A 19,263-nucleotide genomic window follows, 5' to 3' on the forward strand; every position below is an offset into this window, starting at 1 on the left:
GTCAAATCCAGACTGCCAGCACATCTCAAAGTCTTGGTTGTGAGAGGGAGATACTCTTCCCAAACACTGTCCAATGAATAGCAAGTAGATGTTTTGGAATCAGAGATCGGCTGAGGATTCTACTAAAACTAACCATGGGAAAGTTCTGCCAAAATCTTGTTTCCAAAATGAAGCTTGAACTAAGGATTAAGAAGAAATCCATGCATGAACAGAGCTCTGAAAACAGATTTACACATTACTTAATCAAGTGTCAAGACTGCTTTGAGCATAATGGATTAGGCAATAATGCAATCTAGATAATCATTCTGCTGAAGGAAAGTCTTAATGTAGTCTAAATGCCAGATAACTAGCTGCTACCCACTCAGCTATTTCTAGCATATTGCAGGAAGGACATGAGCACTGGAACAAAATAACTAATGTTTTTGTTTTAAGAACAAAGCCCTTATATCTAAGTGTGAAGCCTTGCTCCCTGAGACCAAAGTGTAAGAAGTGCAACACCAAGATTGGTATCTTACAAATTAATGTCAAATCAAATTCAAAAAATTATTTCTGTAATGTCTCCAGGAAGTTTTAGATTAATGTAAATTTCTTCTTTCCCTTCTCTTTACTATCCTACTCCCAAATGAAAAACAGAAAATAACCAGAAACTATAACACACAAACCATTCCAAAGAAAATTGGTCACACTAATTGAAAGAGAAATACGTTTGAGAGCAATAGAGCTTCATGCACATACACACACAAAAAAAAAAAAAAAACAACTTATAAAAGCTTACATTTCTAACTGCTTTATAGACATCAACAAAGATAAATACTGTGTAGGGCTGAAAGCAGGCAAGAGCAGACTACAGAATTCTTCTACTCTTTTGCTACCAGTGATGTGATTACATGGAAAAATACTTCTGGATACTTCTGGATACCATTTTGCTGTCCCTATCAGTATCACACATTTCAGAAAAGTATTATTAAAGTGCAGAAAGATTATGAAATCTGACATCAGAATGCAGGGGTTCATGGCTCCCACTGGGATACACTTCACTCAAATCAGCTGGGAGAACATTGTGATGAAAACCAAATTCTTACAATAAATGCACTGGTCAAGGCTTAGCAGTGAATGCCAGTAGCAGAAAGAATGGAAGGAGAGGGCATCAGGACATCCATTAGGTACTTCCTTAGCAAAATAATAATCTCCATAAAGATGCTAACAGATGCATTGAAAAAAAAAAAAAAAAACTGGTCAGTATTAATAAAGAAACAGACAGAAAAAATATTTTCTAGCATAAACTAAAAAATCCATACAACAGTATTTTGACTCTCCAACATAAAAAATGTAACTATAAAAATCAGTCCACCAGTTTCAGGATACCTCAGTTTGTGGAATATCATTACTCAAGTCCTTTTTCTTTTTACTTTAGACTTAATATGCAAATATTAAGCCCCATAGATCTAAAAAAAAAATCTGAATTTATTTATTGTGTCCTAACCATGGAAAGAATATACACAATTCCAACACCATCCCTAAACACAGCTACATAGTCTACTGCAAGATTAGAGCTAGGCTATTGGTGTTCCAGCAGAAAAGGAGTATGAGATTCAAACCCAAGCATGAATTGAGGCACCAGCCAGGCCTGATTATTTTCATGATGTGTCATGTAACGCCTACAAGCATTCATCATCCAACCACAATAACCTCAGCTTCACCTCCAGTATCCTTAATCCTCACCTATATTCCTGAACTATGGATTCCACAAGAGGCACTGCACACAAAGGATAGTTTGACTTAATGAATGGCTGATCAATGTACAGTTGGACAGGTTACACAGCAGGCTAAAAAAACTGCAGGCTTTCTGCCAGTTCTGCTGTCCTGTGTACAACATTTTTGTCTCTCCCTCCTCCCTCCTTAACCATGTCCTAAGTTTGTACAAAGTGTATAACTTCAAGGACTACCCCTCCATCAAAATTTGGTGGAATTAGGCAACACATACTACACTGACTGATGGAAAATGGAAACAAGCACTACCATCTCTCATTCCTTCACAACATCCAGCTGAAATCAAACACATCACAACAAAATTTTATTAAAGAAAAAGAGGAAAAGAAAAACAGGAAAAAAAAATTAAAACCCTATAGAAATATGCAGACACTTAGCCAAATCCTTAGGAAAGCAGAGTTCAATAGCATATATAAGCACAACTATCTGACATGTTGAGGCACCTTTAAAATGCAAATTTAGAGATTACCAATACAACTGTGCACATGGTTTATATAATCCATATGCTGCAAGTCATTAAAAACCCAAGGAAAAATTTATAAATTAAGTTGTATGCTAAAAGCAAAGCAATCTCCAGTATTTAAAACAGTTGAGAAAACACCTCAGATTACTCAAATGATGGGCAGTGCTACAAATACACGTCAGATTTCTTTCATAATTATATTCAATTATTTATATGTTCTTTTAGATTAATGTGCAAGTTTTTACAAATTTTACAACATTACTCCTTTGTTTTATAAAAATTATTAAGTGTTTTGGAGTTACTGAATCTCAAAATGCCCTCAGGTAACACTTGGGTTTTGAAAGACACTTGTTCAAATAAGCAACTTCTTTCTCATGCATCCTCTGAAACACACAGATTTGGTTTTCCTCAATTAGCTAGTCCCTTCCTGATTTCACAGATTGCAAAACCTGGCTTCCACTTTGTTTAATTTCGTAACTCAGTTCCTGCAATACTCTGTGGAAGAAGAATGAATGCCTCTTGCTCTGAGTTGCCCTGTCTCATGCGAGATGCTATATGAGGATCAACATCAGTGGCTTGAGTTGTTTTGATCTGGATCTTTTAAAATTTTCCGTATCACTCAACCAACTAAAAAAAAAAACAAACAGTACTCACATTCTTCGAATGACATATAAATTACCTTCAAGTCTGGAATCACTCTCATTCCATGACATCTTTACTATTTGTTTTCCTTCTACTGGAATGAGCTGGAGACTGTATTTCATGCCTCTTAAAATGTCTAACTCAGCATAATTTTCAAGAATTGTCCTCCCACCCTGAAATTCTTGCACTCTACTGTAAAGCTGTACCAACTTAAGAGAACAGATTTATTCCTTGATAAACAGTCCCTGCTAGTTCTCAGTGTTTGTAGTGTCTTTACCAAGATCTTTGCTCAGTCAGTCAAGGCTGAGGCTTTCCCCAATTTCCAAAATTATCGTGATGCAGGCTCCTGGTTACCCCTTACATCTTTGAGCATAAATTTTTCAGTTCACCTGAATTTATTATATGATTATTTTTAAATTCTCAGCATATCTCAGCAAAAGATTCATTTTATTTTCAATTCATGAAAAAAATTTTATAGCATGGCCCGAAAGCCACCTGAACAGAGTGGAATGATACAGCCTGGAATGAAGAAGTCACAGATTCTTACTTTAGTAATATCTAGGCTAATTTTAGTCATATTTAACCCAGCTTCTAGAAGAATCTAAAGACAAGAAGACACTGACCTACATGTCATTCATAACATAGCAGAGAGACATAGGACACTGCACAGTACTAAGATGAACAGATATCCAAAAGAAGGCAATCACATACCACCATCACAGTAACTCTAGGTACTGGATCAGACAGAAGACAGGCTAACCCAGAGATCCAAGCTGGCATCCAGAAGCATATTCCACAATAACACAGTTCCTCCCTAGTCTTCCCACCCTACTTCTAAACACACAATGGTTTGCAGCACATACAAGGAAAAAATCACATTTTAATATACCCAGCAATTCCAGAGTGTTTTAGAATACAGTCTGGGCAGTGCAGCCTTCTTGCACACCTCAGAAAGATGATATACGATGACTCTATCTATGCTGGCAGATAAGAGAACATCCACTTTAGTGTTAGCCGGCTCTCCACCTTTGCTCAGGACCAGCTCAAACAGCTCTCCCAAGGAAAGCTGCATGCAAAGCGAACATGAAGCAGCAGCAGCACAGCCAATGTGCACCATCCATCCTTGGGAAGGACCTCTGGCCCAATCCTACAGCAATGTGCATACAGCCAGGAAAGTGATGTGAGACTCACACTTCAGCTTGATCTTTGGCTGGTGATTCTGTCCCACTTATAACCGTTTTCAAAATAATTCATTAGCACAATAAGAGAAGAGTTGTTCTTGCTGTTGTTGCCTCCAGTCAAAGAGTGATTTACCTGTGAAGTGACCTGCCAGCTGCCACATGCTACTTGCACTGCAGCTCCCTGGCCCATGCTGTACTCATACCAATGTCCCTCCCACTGATATTGCAGAGGAAGAAAAAACACTTTCTATTTATACAATAGCTGATAGCATTTGTCTCTCAGACAATAAGATACACAATGCGATCCTATTCCTAGAGAAGTTACAGAATAAGGAATGGAGATTAAGATACAGAATACAGTTATTGATGGGTCAAATAGGGCTCAGGAAGACAACATCACATGAATCCTAGGTAGGAAAAAAATCCTTCTGACATAGAAAGAGAAAGAAGCAATTGGCATCTAACAACCTGAAGATTATTCTAGGCATAGGAAAAACCAGATATGGCACAAGTATGAAGAAATATTAGAAGTAAAACCAAAATGAGAATCAAAAGTAAGAAAATGACCATGAAAAGAGTATGAGAATAAATTATTAAAGAAAAAAATCAATAAAATAAGGCAAGTGCTGAGGATCATTAAAATCTGTACTGGAGCAGCAGACACTGGTTACATATGTTCTAAAGAGTTGGCTAAACCAACCCTCAGTGCAGAGGACATCTGAAACAGACCCGCTGGCACCCACACTGCACTAGGCCTGCTGCTCCTCTCCCTTATGCCAGCAGAGCTGTGTGGGAGAGGTGTCTGAAGTCAGAGCCAGAAGTAAGCCAAGAGTCAGCTTGGGCCAGCGCTCAAGCTGTGCTCTGGCTGTGCCCTTTAGCAGCAGGAAGGGCAACAGATATAGGGGAGGAAGGGGCTGGTGCTGGGAAGGAAGGGCAGGAAATGTAGGTGGGGAGAGGAAGACCTGTGTTTGAAAGGGAAAAGGGCAGGACAGAAGTCAGGTTGGAAAGTGAGAGAGGAAGCCTGTCTTAAATTAGGTAAAGAGAGTACACAATCAGACTAAGAGAAAGGAAAGGTGAATGGCATGACTGACTCTTGCCATCCCACAGGCAAAAGGTTAGAAGAATGAGCTCTAGAATTACTACTACAAAGTAGCAAACAATTTTTACCTTATTTAGATTAGGTGAAAATGTTACCTGATCAGATTATCTCTGATACACTACAAAGACTTCATAAAAATGACTGAGCATATTTATCTACTGTGCACTATCAGCAAACAAACGTCTAAAGTGTAGAAACCCCCAGGAAACAGAGGACTTTGCTCTAATGCATGTGAAATCAACAGAATCTTGGGAAATGGAAGCTGAGACAACTCAAAGCCAGTATTCCAGCCTTTTCCCAGTTTCATGCAATTTCCCTGTTAAATTATTTTCTTTTCCTCATCTCTGTGAATTTCCAGAAGTCTGACTTCTGCAGCTTTGAAAATACAAGATGACACTTTCCCATTCTGTTTAGCTTTGACTAACGTAAAAACAAAGTATAGAGGGAAGAAAATACAGCAAATTCCGAGGAAGAACTTTTTCATTGAAATTTCAAGATATCAAGCCAAATAGTTTTCAAAAAGCATAATTACAAGGTTTATGAAAGATTGTTTATGGGTTCTTTGGCAGGTATAGATGCCAAGCAACTTACTTTTTTTTCTTTTTAAGTGGGTCTCATAAGACTTGCATATGGGGATATTTGGTTTGTGAAAACACAAGCAGTCTTAATTACAAAGCAGACATTCCTGTCAGCCACTTCATATGGGGAGGAACAATTCAATTTAGATGTGAAGCCCATTTTCACTAAAGTAATCCATTTGTACTGGAGCAAAAATAAAGACAGTGCAAGTATGGTGTCTCAAGGCTATATTTTTTCCAACTAAAAAATACTCAAGCACAATTACTAAGAAGAGAAGGAAAAAAAAACAACAATTAAACAAAGAGTACAGCACTACTTAAAAGCAAAGACTCTATACAGTCATTTACTGACAGCCAATATTTCACTTCCTAACACCACTTAATTCAGCTCCATCAGTCTCCCACAGACTAAAGAGAAACAAAGCATTTAAGAGATGTGGGGTGAAGCTGTTATGAGTTTGGACTCTGGATTGTAACTGTCCCTAACCACGTTCTCTCACAGAACAACCTCTGGCTATTTATTCTCATCTATTCATTCTCATTCATTTCTACACAAGCTTTTGTGAAAGGAAACACTTTCATCTCCTTTCCCTAGTTATTAGCTTGTAGCAACAGGAGGAACGATCAGAAGCCATTTTACAGGCTTGACACAGAAAAATGAAGTGCATTTTTTTGTTGCTGAGCTCTACAAAGGACCAGGACTAAGTACTACCAGAAACATTCTGAACGCACACTGATATAACTATAAAGACCAAATAACTTAAGTCCATCCTCTTAGGTGAACCGGAACATTTCTGCTGTACAACTGTGGTATTTCATTTACAATTAAAAGGTTTTCAAGCACAGCTGTAAGTCCAGCAAAGAACAACTTTTGTGATGACTCTCTTAATTCAAGACTGTTCTTTCCCTGCCAGGCTATTTAACTTGCAAAGCTTCTGCTTCCTCCTCTGCAGCCCACATTGCACCCTTTTCCTCTTTACCTTACACTGGTTTTGGTGCTCATCAAATCCTGCTCATTAATAATCCAATTCAATTCATTACTGCATCTGAAAATGACCCCAGCTAAAAGCAGGGTAAGTAACCTCTTCTGGGTTAGCTCATGGAGAGACGAGGTCCAGAATCACACAAAGAAAAAGCACAGTTAGGTGTCTGGGAGCAGCAACTTGCAAGAGCATCCTCTCTCTTTAGACAGGATCTGAGAGCAGCTCAGCTTTAGATTACTCTGGCAGGTCAAGTTAAACACCATCAACAAAAACCTAAGGGAAACTAAACTGAACTATAGAGAAAACAGTGCAAAAAGTGAGGCAGAGGTTTTACAATATAGCAGGACATTGGTTGAGAAGGCTCCAACCTCACTTTGGGTTTGTGACAAGATGTAACTGTTTATGGGGTCACAATGCAAAACAGGTCAGGAAAACATCTTGCATTTTTAGGTTTGCTTTTCTTTTCAAAGAAATAAAAAGTGAAACTTTTCCCCCTAACCCATGACTGCACAACTGAGTGAACATAACAGAGCTATGAGCAGGAAACCTCTTGATTTGTTTGGCTGTTGGGGATTTTTGATTTAATTACAGAACTGTTTAAGCTGCTTTATATTTAGCCAGACCTGAAAGATCACCACTACACCTCTCACAGCTAACTTCAGAACCATGCTCTGCTGGTACAAGTATTTATGCTCCTACAGAGCAAACTAGATAGAAAACAGATCCAAAGAAAATAGTACTGGTTAAAGGAAGAGGAGAGAATGTTCTCTGTATTAGTTTCATGATACAGCTCACTGTATGCTCCTACCAACAGCTGCCACTACTGTCTTTGGCAATTCAGAGTGAAAATGTTCACTCTCAGACAGGACACCTCCTTAGGTTCACACTGCTACCAGTTACTGTTTTATCATATAAATGGATGGCATCATAATTTTCACTCAAGAAACCCTTCAATGGGAGCTTAACCGAATTATGTAGGATGCTGCTGTCTCACTCCTTTCTTTCTCTTTATTACACAGATCAATAACTTTGTTGCACCACCATCACTGGTGCAGACGCAAGGACTTGTGCTTCTTTCTGTCAAGTTAGCCTGGGGGCAGCTCAGTGGCCAGCTCACTCATCATTCCCCCAGGTACCACTACGCAGAAGCAGGGAGGCGGGGACAGCCGCGCTCACCTGCAGCGATTCCAACTTCGATTGGCTTTCGGGGTATGTTTACACAGGTGATGCAAACGCATCCCAGCTCTTCTATCTACACCCTAATTTGCTGGAAATGTGCCACCTGCAACTGAGGTGATATAACCAAGTCTAATTGCACACTCACACTAAGATAACTCGCCTGTAGGATACTCTCTGAATACTCAGACTCCTTTAGCGTCCATAATTTTTTTTAGTCTTGCTTCATTATGCAATGGAATCTCCTTGATCTTAAAGCACTGATTACAAAGGTGTCACCAACACACGTGCATTACGCTTGCTGCTGCCAAAGACAAAATGCTAGCCTCCCAGGCAAACACTAATGCTTTTCATTCAGGTATCATAGGTGTTGGAAGGTGACAAAAATAGGATGTTCAGGCATGTGCCCATGCCCCTCTACCCACCAGCACCTATCCTCTCACAGTATGTTATGCCTCCAGATGCCACAACCCCCTATGTCTTTCCTCTGCCCTACTTGGCCCAGATTCAACATATTCTCCCTGTCATGCCTTCCCCCCGCTCAAACACCAGGTTCCCCCCACCACACAACCCTCCAGCCCTTACACCAAACGGCCCCACCACCATCCCCCTCCTCCCCAGCACCAGACTCCACACCAAACCATACTATTTGCGATTCTTTCCCTTCACTCCAGGGTCAGGCTGCCTCTTGACTTGCTGTCAAGGCTGTCTCCTGCCCTTTGCCTCCGACCATGACCTTCTCCCCCCACTCCAGACGAGCTTCCCTAATATGCCTTATGTCCTTCCCTGCCACCCCAAGCCGGGCTCTCCTCGCCATGGCACCGCTTGTGTCCTCCCCAAAAAACATCCCTATGCCCTTGCCCCTCCGCTCAGGCCAGGCTCCCACTACGTGCTTTGTAGCCCCCTTCCACTCCAGGCCAGGCTGCCCCCTGCGCCCTAGTATCCACCCAAAACCAAGGCCAGGCTCCCCTCTCTCTGATGCCCCTCCTGCCCTTGTCGTCTCAGGCCAGCCCCCGCCTTGGGCCGGGCTGCCACACATACACACACACACCCACCAGGTAGAGGGTGCCGTAGATGCGGAGGGACTCTGCCAGGGCGCTCTGGGTGACGTGCAGCACAGCCCAGGAGCACTTCGGGTGCCAGGTGTGCCCGATCTCGTAGCAGCTGTGGGGGATGGACTTGCTCAGCGCCGCCATCTTTGCAGCGCGCGCGCGGAGGGGAGGGGACGGGAGGGGGCGCGGGGCGCGCGCGGCCGCCGCGTCACCGCCGGTGCCGGGGGAAGAGGTCGCGCGGGGCGCTGCGCGCGCCGGGGTTACTCGCGGGCACAGCCGTTGTTCCCACGCCCCCCGCCCCGCGCGCGCGCCGCTCGCGTGAGGCCCGCAGCCAATCCGCGGCCGCCGGGGAGCGGCCGGGACCGGGGGTGGCGCGAGCCGCGGGGCGGGGGAAGGGGGGGCCGCGCGGCTGAGGCCGTCTGTGTCCCCCGTGCGTGTCCCCCGTGCGTGTCCCCCGTGCGTGTCCCCCGTGCCCTTGGGTGTCCCGTCTGTGGGTCCCCTGTGTCCCGCGTGTGTCCCCTTCGTGTGTCCTGCGTATGTCCCGTGTCCCGTCACACACCCGTCGCGGCACGGGCACTTAGGTGCCTGTACAAAGGGATGTTTCTGTACTTGGTGTGGTCAAAATCGCAGCCGTACGGATTTTGGGATGTCTGCGGCGAGAGCCGCTCGCACGACTCGGCTGATCTCGTCGTGGTGGTGAGGGCTTTCAGTGGAGGGCAAGGAGTCTACGCCGAGCAGCTCAGCAGTAAAGGTCATGTCGCAGTTTGCCCGCCGCCTGTGACGGCAGCGACATCTCCTTCAGCTCACTCCACCCTGTTCCTTCTGGTTTTCATGTCGTCCTGCTTCTCCTGAGCCTCTGGATAATGTCAAACATTGTTTCCTGTCTTAATTGGTGTGGCCTCCTCGCACACTTAGAAGCCTGTCTCCTGTGGTTCGAGTGTTTGCAGGCTGGCTGGAGCGTTTTGTAAACTTGCTGGGAAGTAGATTGGCCTGTGCGTGAGTCCACGTGCACAACTGTGTATTAAGTGCAAAGTCTTCCTAAAAAGAAATCGTTTAATTATGAGCACAGTGATACCAGAAAAGTGAAAAAAATGCATACATGCTCAGGCACACACGCACAACATCCCACGTGTCCCCTGTGTCCCTTCACTCCGCAGTGGACGACTGTAGGGAGTGGCTCCCAGTGCCCCAGCAGCAGGCAGGATGGTGGCCAGGGAGACGGCTAATTAAGGTTTAAGGGACTACTGGAGGTCATCTCATCCAAGCTCCCTCCTTAAGCAGCACCCCCTAAAGCACGTCACTCAGGATTGTGTCCAGGCAGCTTTTGGATATCTCCAGAATGAGGGAGGCTCCACAACCTCCCTGGGCAGCTTTTTCTAGTGCTTGGTCACACACACAGTAAAGAAGTTCTTCCTCATGTTTAGGTGGAACTTCCTGTGCATCAGTTTCTGCCCATTGCTTTGTGTCCTCTTGCTTGGCACCACCAAGAAAAGCCTGGCTCCATCCTCTTGGCACCCTTCCTTCAGACACTGATAGACACAGGTGAGGTCCCCTCTCAGTTTTCTCCAGGGTAAAGAACCCCAGGTCCCTCAGCCTTTCCTCATACAAAAGATGTCTCAGTCCCCTAATCACCTTTGGACATGATGGAGTTTTTACAAAACCATGAAAGCAATGACTGATGACACAGTTACAGCTCAATTGCAAAACTGGCATCTGGATCCAGCTTGAAATTTTGCTAATTTAGGGACTAAAGGGGCAGTGTGTATCAGGACCTGAGTATTTTATTTGTGTCTCTGTTAAATAACAGTTCACAAACACTCTGTCCTCATAAATCAAGTACACTCTCTATGACCTGTGCTGAGGTCAAGTCAAGAAGAGATTGTTTCAAGACCTAGGTGGGACATACATCCTGAAGTCCATAGGAAGATAAGCAAACTAACCTGCAGTGAAATGCAGACTTAGAACAGATCCACAGCAGGAAAATTCCATTCTCTTACAGCCTGGCTCCAAATAGAACTGTTGAAGAGTTCACCTCACTGATAAGACTTGAGATCATCCTCACAAAAAGATATAACTAATTTGTCACTGATTTTGCTAACTCCTTTACTGTTTTTCCAAAGGAGCTTGTTTGGGTGCAAGAACATACTTGCATTTCAATTTTAGCAGCCCAGAGATGGGTAGGATGGATGGTTCACAGAATCTGGAGCCACTGAGAGACTATTTGCAGACTCACAACAAGTCTGCAGTAGGAGATCTTTGGCCTAAATAGTTCAATTATGCTATTTCAGTCAGCGTATCTGACCAACCAACCCTCTTCAGGTAGAACTCTGTCATAGTTAGTATTTAAAATCTAGTAGAAGGCCCTAGAGATAGCTTTTTTTTTAAAAGTTCAGCTTTAGTGCTGGGGTACAGCTCCTCTGCAGCTGCAGCTGTGCGGCAGCCTCAGGGAGTGAATATTGCTGTGTGCTGACCCTCACAGGGAAGCAGCCTTGGCAATATAACCTGCTGCAGTGCTGTCTGGACTTTGGCTTGGACCTAGTGCCTTGCTTGCTGTTTTTGTAGTACTCTGTAAAGCACTGTTTGTGGGCAGAAAAGGCAATTATTGCCTAAGTTATGGATTCTGGCTCTCTTTGCTTGCATGTTTTGGCTTTGATAATACTCTGGGCTTAAGGCTTACTTGCTGCCTTGTATTTGTAGGCAGAGAGCTATGGCACATACAATAGCAATTACACAAGCTGATGATTTCACATCTGACACACGTTTTTGCAGACAGTCCTAATTTTGGGACCACTTGTCCAGCTCAAGTTAAGCAAAACTGGCAGAGAAAGATCCAACAAGATTGCTCATTTGCGCGGCGCCCTGATCAGGCTGAAGTGTTGCCTGCTCAGAACTGCAGGCTTTTGCATGTGTCCTGTTGGGTCAGCTGAGGAAGACTCTGATGATGCACCGATAAAGAAAGCAGCGCTGTCCTGACCTTGCTCCAGGCTCTTTTCCATGGGGTTGCAATACTCTGAGAAGAAGCCCTGGGGGTGAAGCCACATGGGAATAATGCTCATGGTCCAATTGGCATTGGATGCCACCCCAGGTTACTCTGTCCTGGGAAACCTACCCTTGATTGGAATAAGGACAAAAAAATCTCAGAAAAAGATGGAATCTCCTGAATTAAAATAAAACATTGAAGACCTTTACTTTTGCCCCATAAGTTCCCAGGCTTTTTAGGAGTGCTCCTTGTTGCATGAACAAGGCTCTATACTGGGAATAGCAGAGCGTGTCTATAATGTTGCTTAAACAAACACTAGTGGTGAATCCTGTGGCATAAAGCGAAGTGATGTGGCACACACTGTTCAGAGCTTGCCTTGTAATATCCAGGTGCCTGGGAGAGAACTATCCAGAGCAGTACCGAAACCAAAGCCAGGGAGAGAGCTAATTGCTAAGCAACATGAATGGTGGGGGAGTTGAAACTGCTCAGCTTGGTCCCTGGTTCTTGTTGATGTAGCAGAGTCAAATATACCAATGTGTCTGAATAAAAATGTAGACTGACGAAAATATGGGCCTCATTAGACTAGGACAGCAATGATGTATCAGGCTCCACACCTTGTGCCACAGAAAGGAGCGATGTGGCAGCATCTCTCTGCATTGAGACTCTGCTCCTGTTGCCCATGTTAACAAACTGCAGCTTACCCATGCAGATGATAACTGATTATATTAGGGAGGCAAATATTGTGGGTAGCAATTACTGAATGAAGAAAAGTAGTCCCTTCCTTTCCAGGTTTTAGTGGGTCTCACAGTTCAGAACATTCTCTGCTGCTATTGTCAGCATCTGCTAAGTCTGGTATCTACAAATAAATTACCTATCTCATCCCATGAGAGTAACTGGAGGTGTGAGGATTTTTCTCTTGCCTTCCCACTAAGCAGTTATCAGTGTTAGAAAGTGGCCTAGCCGGGAATACAAGGCAGAGCATTTAACTAATTAGGAACAAAATCAGGCAGAAAAAAATAAACTGATGAAAAAAGCCAACCAGGGGACTTGACATTTCAGGAGGCTCTACCTTCCAAATGCATTGGGATCTGAGAAATCTTCTTCCTAAATATTTTTAAATATCAGAACAATCAGGAAACATTTTAACTTGGAAGAAATGTTTTGCTTTGCCCTCCCCTCCTCTCCATTCCCTCTTGTTGCTTTCCAGCTTGTGTGCTTTTTTTTTTTTTGTTTTCTCCCTTGGGACAAGGTATCCAACTTTCCCCTGCTATTCATGCTCTCATGCTGTTGTCAGTGCCTGCATTTCAGTTTTAGAAGTAACTTCTCTTGTCTGATAAGAACTGCTCTTTCCACCGGTAGGGTTTTTTTCACTCACTAATTTTCCTGCTTTTCCCATTCTTCCACTCTCATTGTTATTATCCTTCAGCTTGTTCTCCTGCCATCTGTGCAATTGTCTCATGCCTCCATCATAAAGTTTATGACATCCAGACTGGAAAGTATTCTGCTGCTAAAAAAGCTAGGTATTAAATTCATTCTTCTACTCAGGTCAGTGGTGACAATGTGTACATGCAAATATCTACTTCCTTCATTAAACTGCATAGAAACTTGGAGATACTGCTCCAATCTCCATTTCTTCTCAAAATCCAGGAGAAATGGTGGGTACAATATATTATTAGTTTCTTTAGAAACAAACCACAGTCTTGTAACATACATCACTAATACTTGAAATGGCTGTATTGAATCGGAATGAATGGCCATTAATTGAGTGGATCTACTTTGCTCCAAGAAAAAAAAGGCCCTTTAAGAACTACTTTTCACCTTTGTGCCTGAAACTACTTATGCTTTTAACTTAGCCCATTTTGCATTATTTGAAGAGAGATTCTCTTCTGGCTTGCAACCATGAATGCTACTTGTTCATTTTTTAGCAGGGGATAAGCTCAAAATACCCTTATGTTTGCTGATATTTCAAGGTAAAGGAATTATCTGGAAGTTTTCCCATTTTCCAAGATGTAGCAATGTCCAAACTAAATATGGGGTGGATTGTGGGATAATACCCTGTGAACACTTTAATACACACAATAATATCCCCATGTTTATACAAATACAGATTTTTTCCCAGATCGAAATGTTGCAGTCTTTCTTACAGAGGTACCAAGGATTATATTAAGAAAACAAAATCATAACATAACTGACTCTGTGAGCCAAAACAAGAGATGACATACTGAGCCATATTCATGCTACTGGCATCAGCTGAATTGTACTTCAACTGTATTTAGCCTATGGTGTTGCTGTTCCTGGAGACAGTGATTTCTTCTTTCTAAATCAGGTGACAGAATTGGTCATTAAAGGCTAAATAAAGCCACTGCTTTCACTACAGAAGGAATGAGAGGCAGTGCATGTGGACACACCATCCCAACAGCAGCCCGAAACTGCAACTGTGAGCCTGCTGCTTCTTCATTGCTCTCCTGCTTTCCAGGAGAATGCTTTCTATAGCTCTGGAAAGAATGCAAAATCAGTCTTGCATGATCCGGGCATCTCAGTGTACTCCTGTGCTTGAAACTCCCTTGTCCAGTCCCCTACGTTTGTTTTACTGAAACCACTACAACACAGCTTTACACCACCCAAACAGACCTAAATCTTTTCTGGCGCTATCAGAAAGTATGGCTGCCTTTGCTCTACAGTCACAGTGCTGTGTCTGGAGTTCATGTGCTTCCTCTGCCATCCTCTTACCTTGTTGTTCACCAAATTCAGCAGTCAAGAAAGACCTGTTCCACATAGCTTCGACGTCCTTCATTTCTGCCTACCAGGTGGGGGCAGCAGCCTTCAAACATACAGGTGATAATCACCTTTCCAAGACCATGAGTGGGAAGGGTGGAAGCAGCTGGGATTCCACACTGCTGTACACAGGGACCTCAGGGACAGCATCAAATGGGTCTCCACTCCTAAAGAGCTCCAAGAACTAAAGTAGAGCTCTGCACCTCTATTGTCTGTGACGCCCGATAGCTAAATTACTCTCTGGCACTTTTCCAGGGCCTTTCAAATGATATCTGAGATCAATATGTTATAGAGAGGTCTGGCCCTAAGTAGGACAGATGCCAGCCAGTCATTGTCATTTGCCTGTAGGAGCAGCAGTGAGTGGTGGGCTGTTCTTCAGCAGCATCAATGCCAAGGATCTTTCAGAAAATAGGAGGAAAAAAAGGAGACGGGAGTGAATTATGACATCCTCAAACAAAACCTTTTGTTTGCCATTCCTAACTTTTTTGAGGTCATTATTAAGATTTTATTTATTCTTCCAACACAAGCATTTTTCAGTCATGACCTTAAGAAAATACTCAGAAGGTGCCTTTTTTTTTTTTTTTTTTTTTTTTTTGGAGTTTTTAATGTGCTTAAAGCTTCTGTAATAAAACTGTCTGTCTATCAAGTTGGACTGCTGAGGCCACAGACAGAAATGTAATTATTCTAAAGCAATTGAGCACCCAGCAGCTCCTTCAAAAATTAATGATAGCTTCTAAGAACTCAGCACTTTTGAAAAGACTTTCAATTTAAGCCTGATTTTCTTTTTTTTCCAGAAGAATAATGAACAGTAAATTTCAGCTATGTAGTTGTCAAATGCTCATGTTGAAATAGCCTCAGGACTCTGATCACTCGGGCTGCCAGCACTTGGCTGTCACAGCAGTAGAATTCAACAGCCTAAGTAGCAGCTGCTGAACTACTTCATTTTTCAGGTTTATATTTTCAAATATGCAGTGATTTTGTGTTATCCTGGGTTAATAAACTACATCGTCCTCCAGCAGGATTGTGGATATCCAAAGCTATGAGCAAAGTGAGTGGCTCAGAGGAGGCTCTTTGAGGCAAGCTGCTCCCTTTACCTTTATTTTCCAACTTTGCTGCCAGTTGTCTTGAAAGTGCTTTAAATTGCAAATTAAAGAAATAGCACACCCATGATTACTCTTAGATTTTGAAATACTATGTTTAGGTGGGCAGATGTAGCTTTAGATATCCACATTTGGACCTCCTGTCAAAAATCAAGGCAGTGTAAAAACAATTGTGGATTTGATGGGACTGCAACATCAGACTCTTGGTTGGTGGTTCCTCTCTGCTGGACCAAGGTTTGTCAGTGTATATGAACAAGAATCAAGGAAATAAGTTGACACAAACTAGTTAAAACTCTCAAAAGTTTTTAAACATAGAAGCATTCAGAGGATAAGACCTTTTCAGCATGTCTGGTTCATTCCTAGAAGCCATTTCTAACTTTTTCTGCTCAATTCATTGAGAAAGTCACAAAAGCATAGCAACATCACGGGGAAAAAAAACACCAAAGAGCCTTGAAAAAACTCTGAATAATGCAGAAAGCAAGAACAAATGTTTTATATATGTGGTATTGTTAAAACTCTCAAGCAGCATAAATACAATAAACAATAGCAAAGAATAGGATATTTCTGTTTGTTTCCCCACACTTGAGATGACCTAACCTACCTCAAGTATGGTTCCACTTTGGGTCTTATGAGTTATTTGATCAGTCCAAACTTGTGAAAATAAACACTATTATTCTACTGTTTTACATTCTTTTGTTCTGTGTAAATAGACTGAGAACTAGCAAAGTAAATTATAATAAAATACAATCAAAATAAAAACTGCCAATAAAGCAGAAACAACACAAGGGGAAAAAATGTAATAAACACAGAAATAATGAAGTTAAATACTCATCACTGAGAACAGGTCTGTGTGCACCAGATGATTTTGTCACTGTTTTATGGTTGAGTTCTGATCTCATTCACAGACATCTCCTGCAGAGACTTCTCACATGCTAACCCTGGAATGGCCAAGAGAAAGACCTAACATCTTGGGGTCAGTACTTTCAAAAACCCTGTGGAGTTAAATGTTCAGGTTTCATTGGATTTCAGTGCAGGTTGAACACCTAACTTTGTGTCTCTGAAAAAAATCCCCTTGTAAAGTAATAGGTAATTTCTTTGTCCCTATCTATATTGTCTTCCAGACAGTATTTTCCAGTGTTTTTTCTAGTTGTAACTAAATGCTGGGGGGGCTATATAGTATCTGTGGACCCAGCCAGAAAAGATGAACTTGACTGTAAATTCTTTATTAAGAAGAGGTTTGCTCTCTGGGCCCTAGGCCCAAATCTTCATCCATGCCTCTGTGTGACATCTTGAAGGCATGTCTTGCAGATCACTTAATGTCCAGATTTGTGCACATCATGTGTTAATAATTACTATTGTTCGTCACATCAATGATAGGGCTTTCATCACTCCTTGGGAGAAGTCATTTTGCCGCCTGATATATGTCACTGTTGGAAGGCTTCTCTTGATATTTTTATAGTGGTTTTTAGCACTGGAAGACTCTGAAGATTGAGAGCAAAAAGCTCACAGCATTGGCTAGAGCTCAGTATGCAGGTGCATATGCCTGTGCATAGAGATGAGGTAACTGGTCAGACATGGTATCATTTTACATTCCACTCCCACACCAGAAAAGCACCTTCCTTCTTTATCCTATTTATAGAAAATAGAAGAATTTACTTGGTTCTTTTTTTGGACAAGAAATGTAATGTTAATGTTTTATACAGATCTCTTCAGTCAAAAGCCCAGGAGGGAATCAATACAGCCCTGGCTGGGAGACCATGCTGCCCCCAAAAAGAAGGCAGTAAGGGTGGTTAATGACCTGATATCCACAAATGTCCAAATTCTGTCACAATGCCAAAAAAAGGATTAACCCAAATGATATAGTTCAAGTAAGTTCCCTCAAAGAAGAACTTAAGCAAACTTCACATGGGAAATCATAATGTATGCAAGAAATTGTGCCTCCTCCTGGCACTCCCACACCCACTGAACTGCATCCATCTCTGCTTAGAGAGAAAAATGTAAAAATAGCACAGAAAAGCATATTTTCAGATGATGAAGTGAAATTTTAAGTTAGCTAAGTAGCCCAGTTTAAAAGGGTATGCCACTTTTACCAATGTATGAAGGAGTTATAATTACTGATGATCCAAAAAAAGAGATATATGAGTTTACAGGCTTACCAGAAGCTCATTGTCACAAAACAAGTGTCATTTAACATTCTGAGTCTAAGTTTGCTTTAGCTGAAGAAAGTAAATCCATCTCTTACCAATACAACTTTCCAGAAGAGTTTTTGAAATCTTCTTTTCCCTTGTGTCTACTTAACAAATGACCTCTGGAAATGCTGGCTATTTACTTACAGAAATCATGTTCTTAGGACCCAGTTCATCCTTTCATAATTCAAAGGCTGGAGGGGCATGGTATTATGTTTTATGTGCAAGTCTTGCAATAAAGATGTTAAAATGATCCTCTAGTCAGGCTGAAGAATATTTATCTTACAGTCATGCACTGTTGACCAGGGTTTTTGTATAAATTCTTCCTTAATCCTCATTCCCCTATTTAACTGGAGCCTATGTTAGGTCCTCTTACCTTTACCCAGATGCCTGAAGGAGCTAAGGAATTAGATACAGATCCTGAGCTCCTTTGATAGTCAAGGGAGAGTGAAGCATCTCCAGTGCAGCCACCTTAGATCTGAACTGGGCTTTCAATTAACTTCTCTGTCTGCCTTGCCCACATGGTATTCAATGGAGACAAACCCTCAACACTTGTCAAAATTATATCACCCTCAACACTTGTCAAAATTATATCCCTGCATCAGGTGCGCAGGAAGGAGAGGCAGGCTTTGGAGCAGGACAGAGAGGGCTGCTGGCCTTGGCAGTGGTTCCCTTCAACTGCAGTCATCTTGGCATGGTGGCAGAGAGAGCCTTTGAGATCCTTTCCTCCGGGATCAAAACATGGAGGGGTCACTCCACCCCAGCCTCAGGAACCAGCTTCACTAGAAGAGTGGCTTTTGTCTAAATTTGGCACCTGGTTCTTCACTGCTTTGTGACATATGATGAGAGCAAAGGGGTTTGTGTATTGATCTTCTTTTCAACTAATTTCTTCATATATCTGAAGTGAATTTATGTCAAAAATGAAATAATAACCTTGATTCTCAAAACAGCACCATGCCCAGTTGTGGCCTAAAATTTTCATATTTGGGAAATAATTTGCTCTAATTTTAATTGGGGAATATTTAGGTTAGATGGCAGCTTTCTTATGGTTTTTATGCCCATTTTTAGGAGTTTTCTTTTTATATTTGTCATAATTCCCCAAGGATGTGTGTACAGTGTCAACAGTACTGAAAGACATGAACTTTTACTGTAAGGAACTGAAATATCATGGTAATCTAGTTTTCATGGTAATTGGGTCCATGGAAGTCTCTCCTAGGAATAAAAATGCCTGAGAAAAATGGAATTCACATAAACTCTCATTATTTTCTAAGTTAATGT

The 19,263-nt window shown here is 42.1% G+C and overlaps 1 protein-coding gene and 1 long non-coding RNA gene across 4 annotated transcripts in view; one reads left to right on the forward strand and one right to left on the reverse strand.

Annotated features, from left to right (window-relative positions):
• The window catches only part of TMEM135 (transmembrane protein 135), a 159,646-nt gene extending 150,432 nt beyond the window's left edge, over window positions 1-9,214 (reverse strand). Inside the window, exon 1 of the mRNA XM_068181563.1 lies at window positions 8,948-9,214. Coding sequence (XP_068037664.1) covers window positions 8,948-9,088 — 141 coding nt within the window. The 5' untranslated portion in view covers window positions 9,089-9,214. The remainder of the gene's footprint in view (window positions 1-8,947) is intronic.
• A 3,417-nt stretch (window positions 9,215-12,631) lies between these two features.
• LOC137469130 (uncharacterized) lies at window positions 12,632-18,236 on the forward strand. 3 transcript variants are annotated; one of them, XR_010996352.1, is made up of 3 exons: window positions 12,632-13,579; window positions 14,251-15,189; window positions 15,494-18,236. It is a non-coding gene; the product is annotated as an uncharacterized lncRNA (long non-coding RNA). The 3 variants fall into 3 exon arrangements; XR_010996353.1 differs by having other exon boundaries at window positions 15,048-15,189; XR_010996351.1 differs by having other exon boundaries at window positions 12,632-15,189.
• The last annotated feature ends 1,027 nt before the right edge of the window (window positions 18,237-19,263 follow it).

The sequence above is a fragment of the Anomalospiza imberbis genome, chromosome 2 (assembly GCF_031753505.1).
Source record: "Anomalospiza imberbis isolate Cuckoo-Finch-1a 21T00152 chromosome 2, ASM3175350v1, whole genome shotgun sequence".
Classification (NCBI taxonomy): domain Eukaryota; kingdom Metazoa; phylum Chordata; class Aves; order Passeriformes; family Viduidae; genus Anomalospiza; species Anomalospiza imberbis.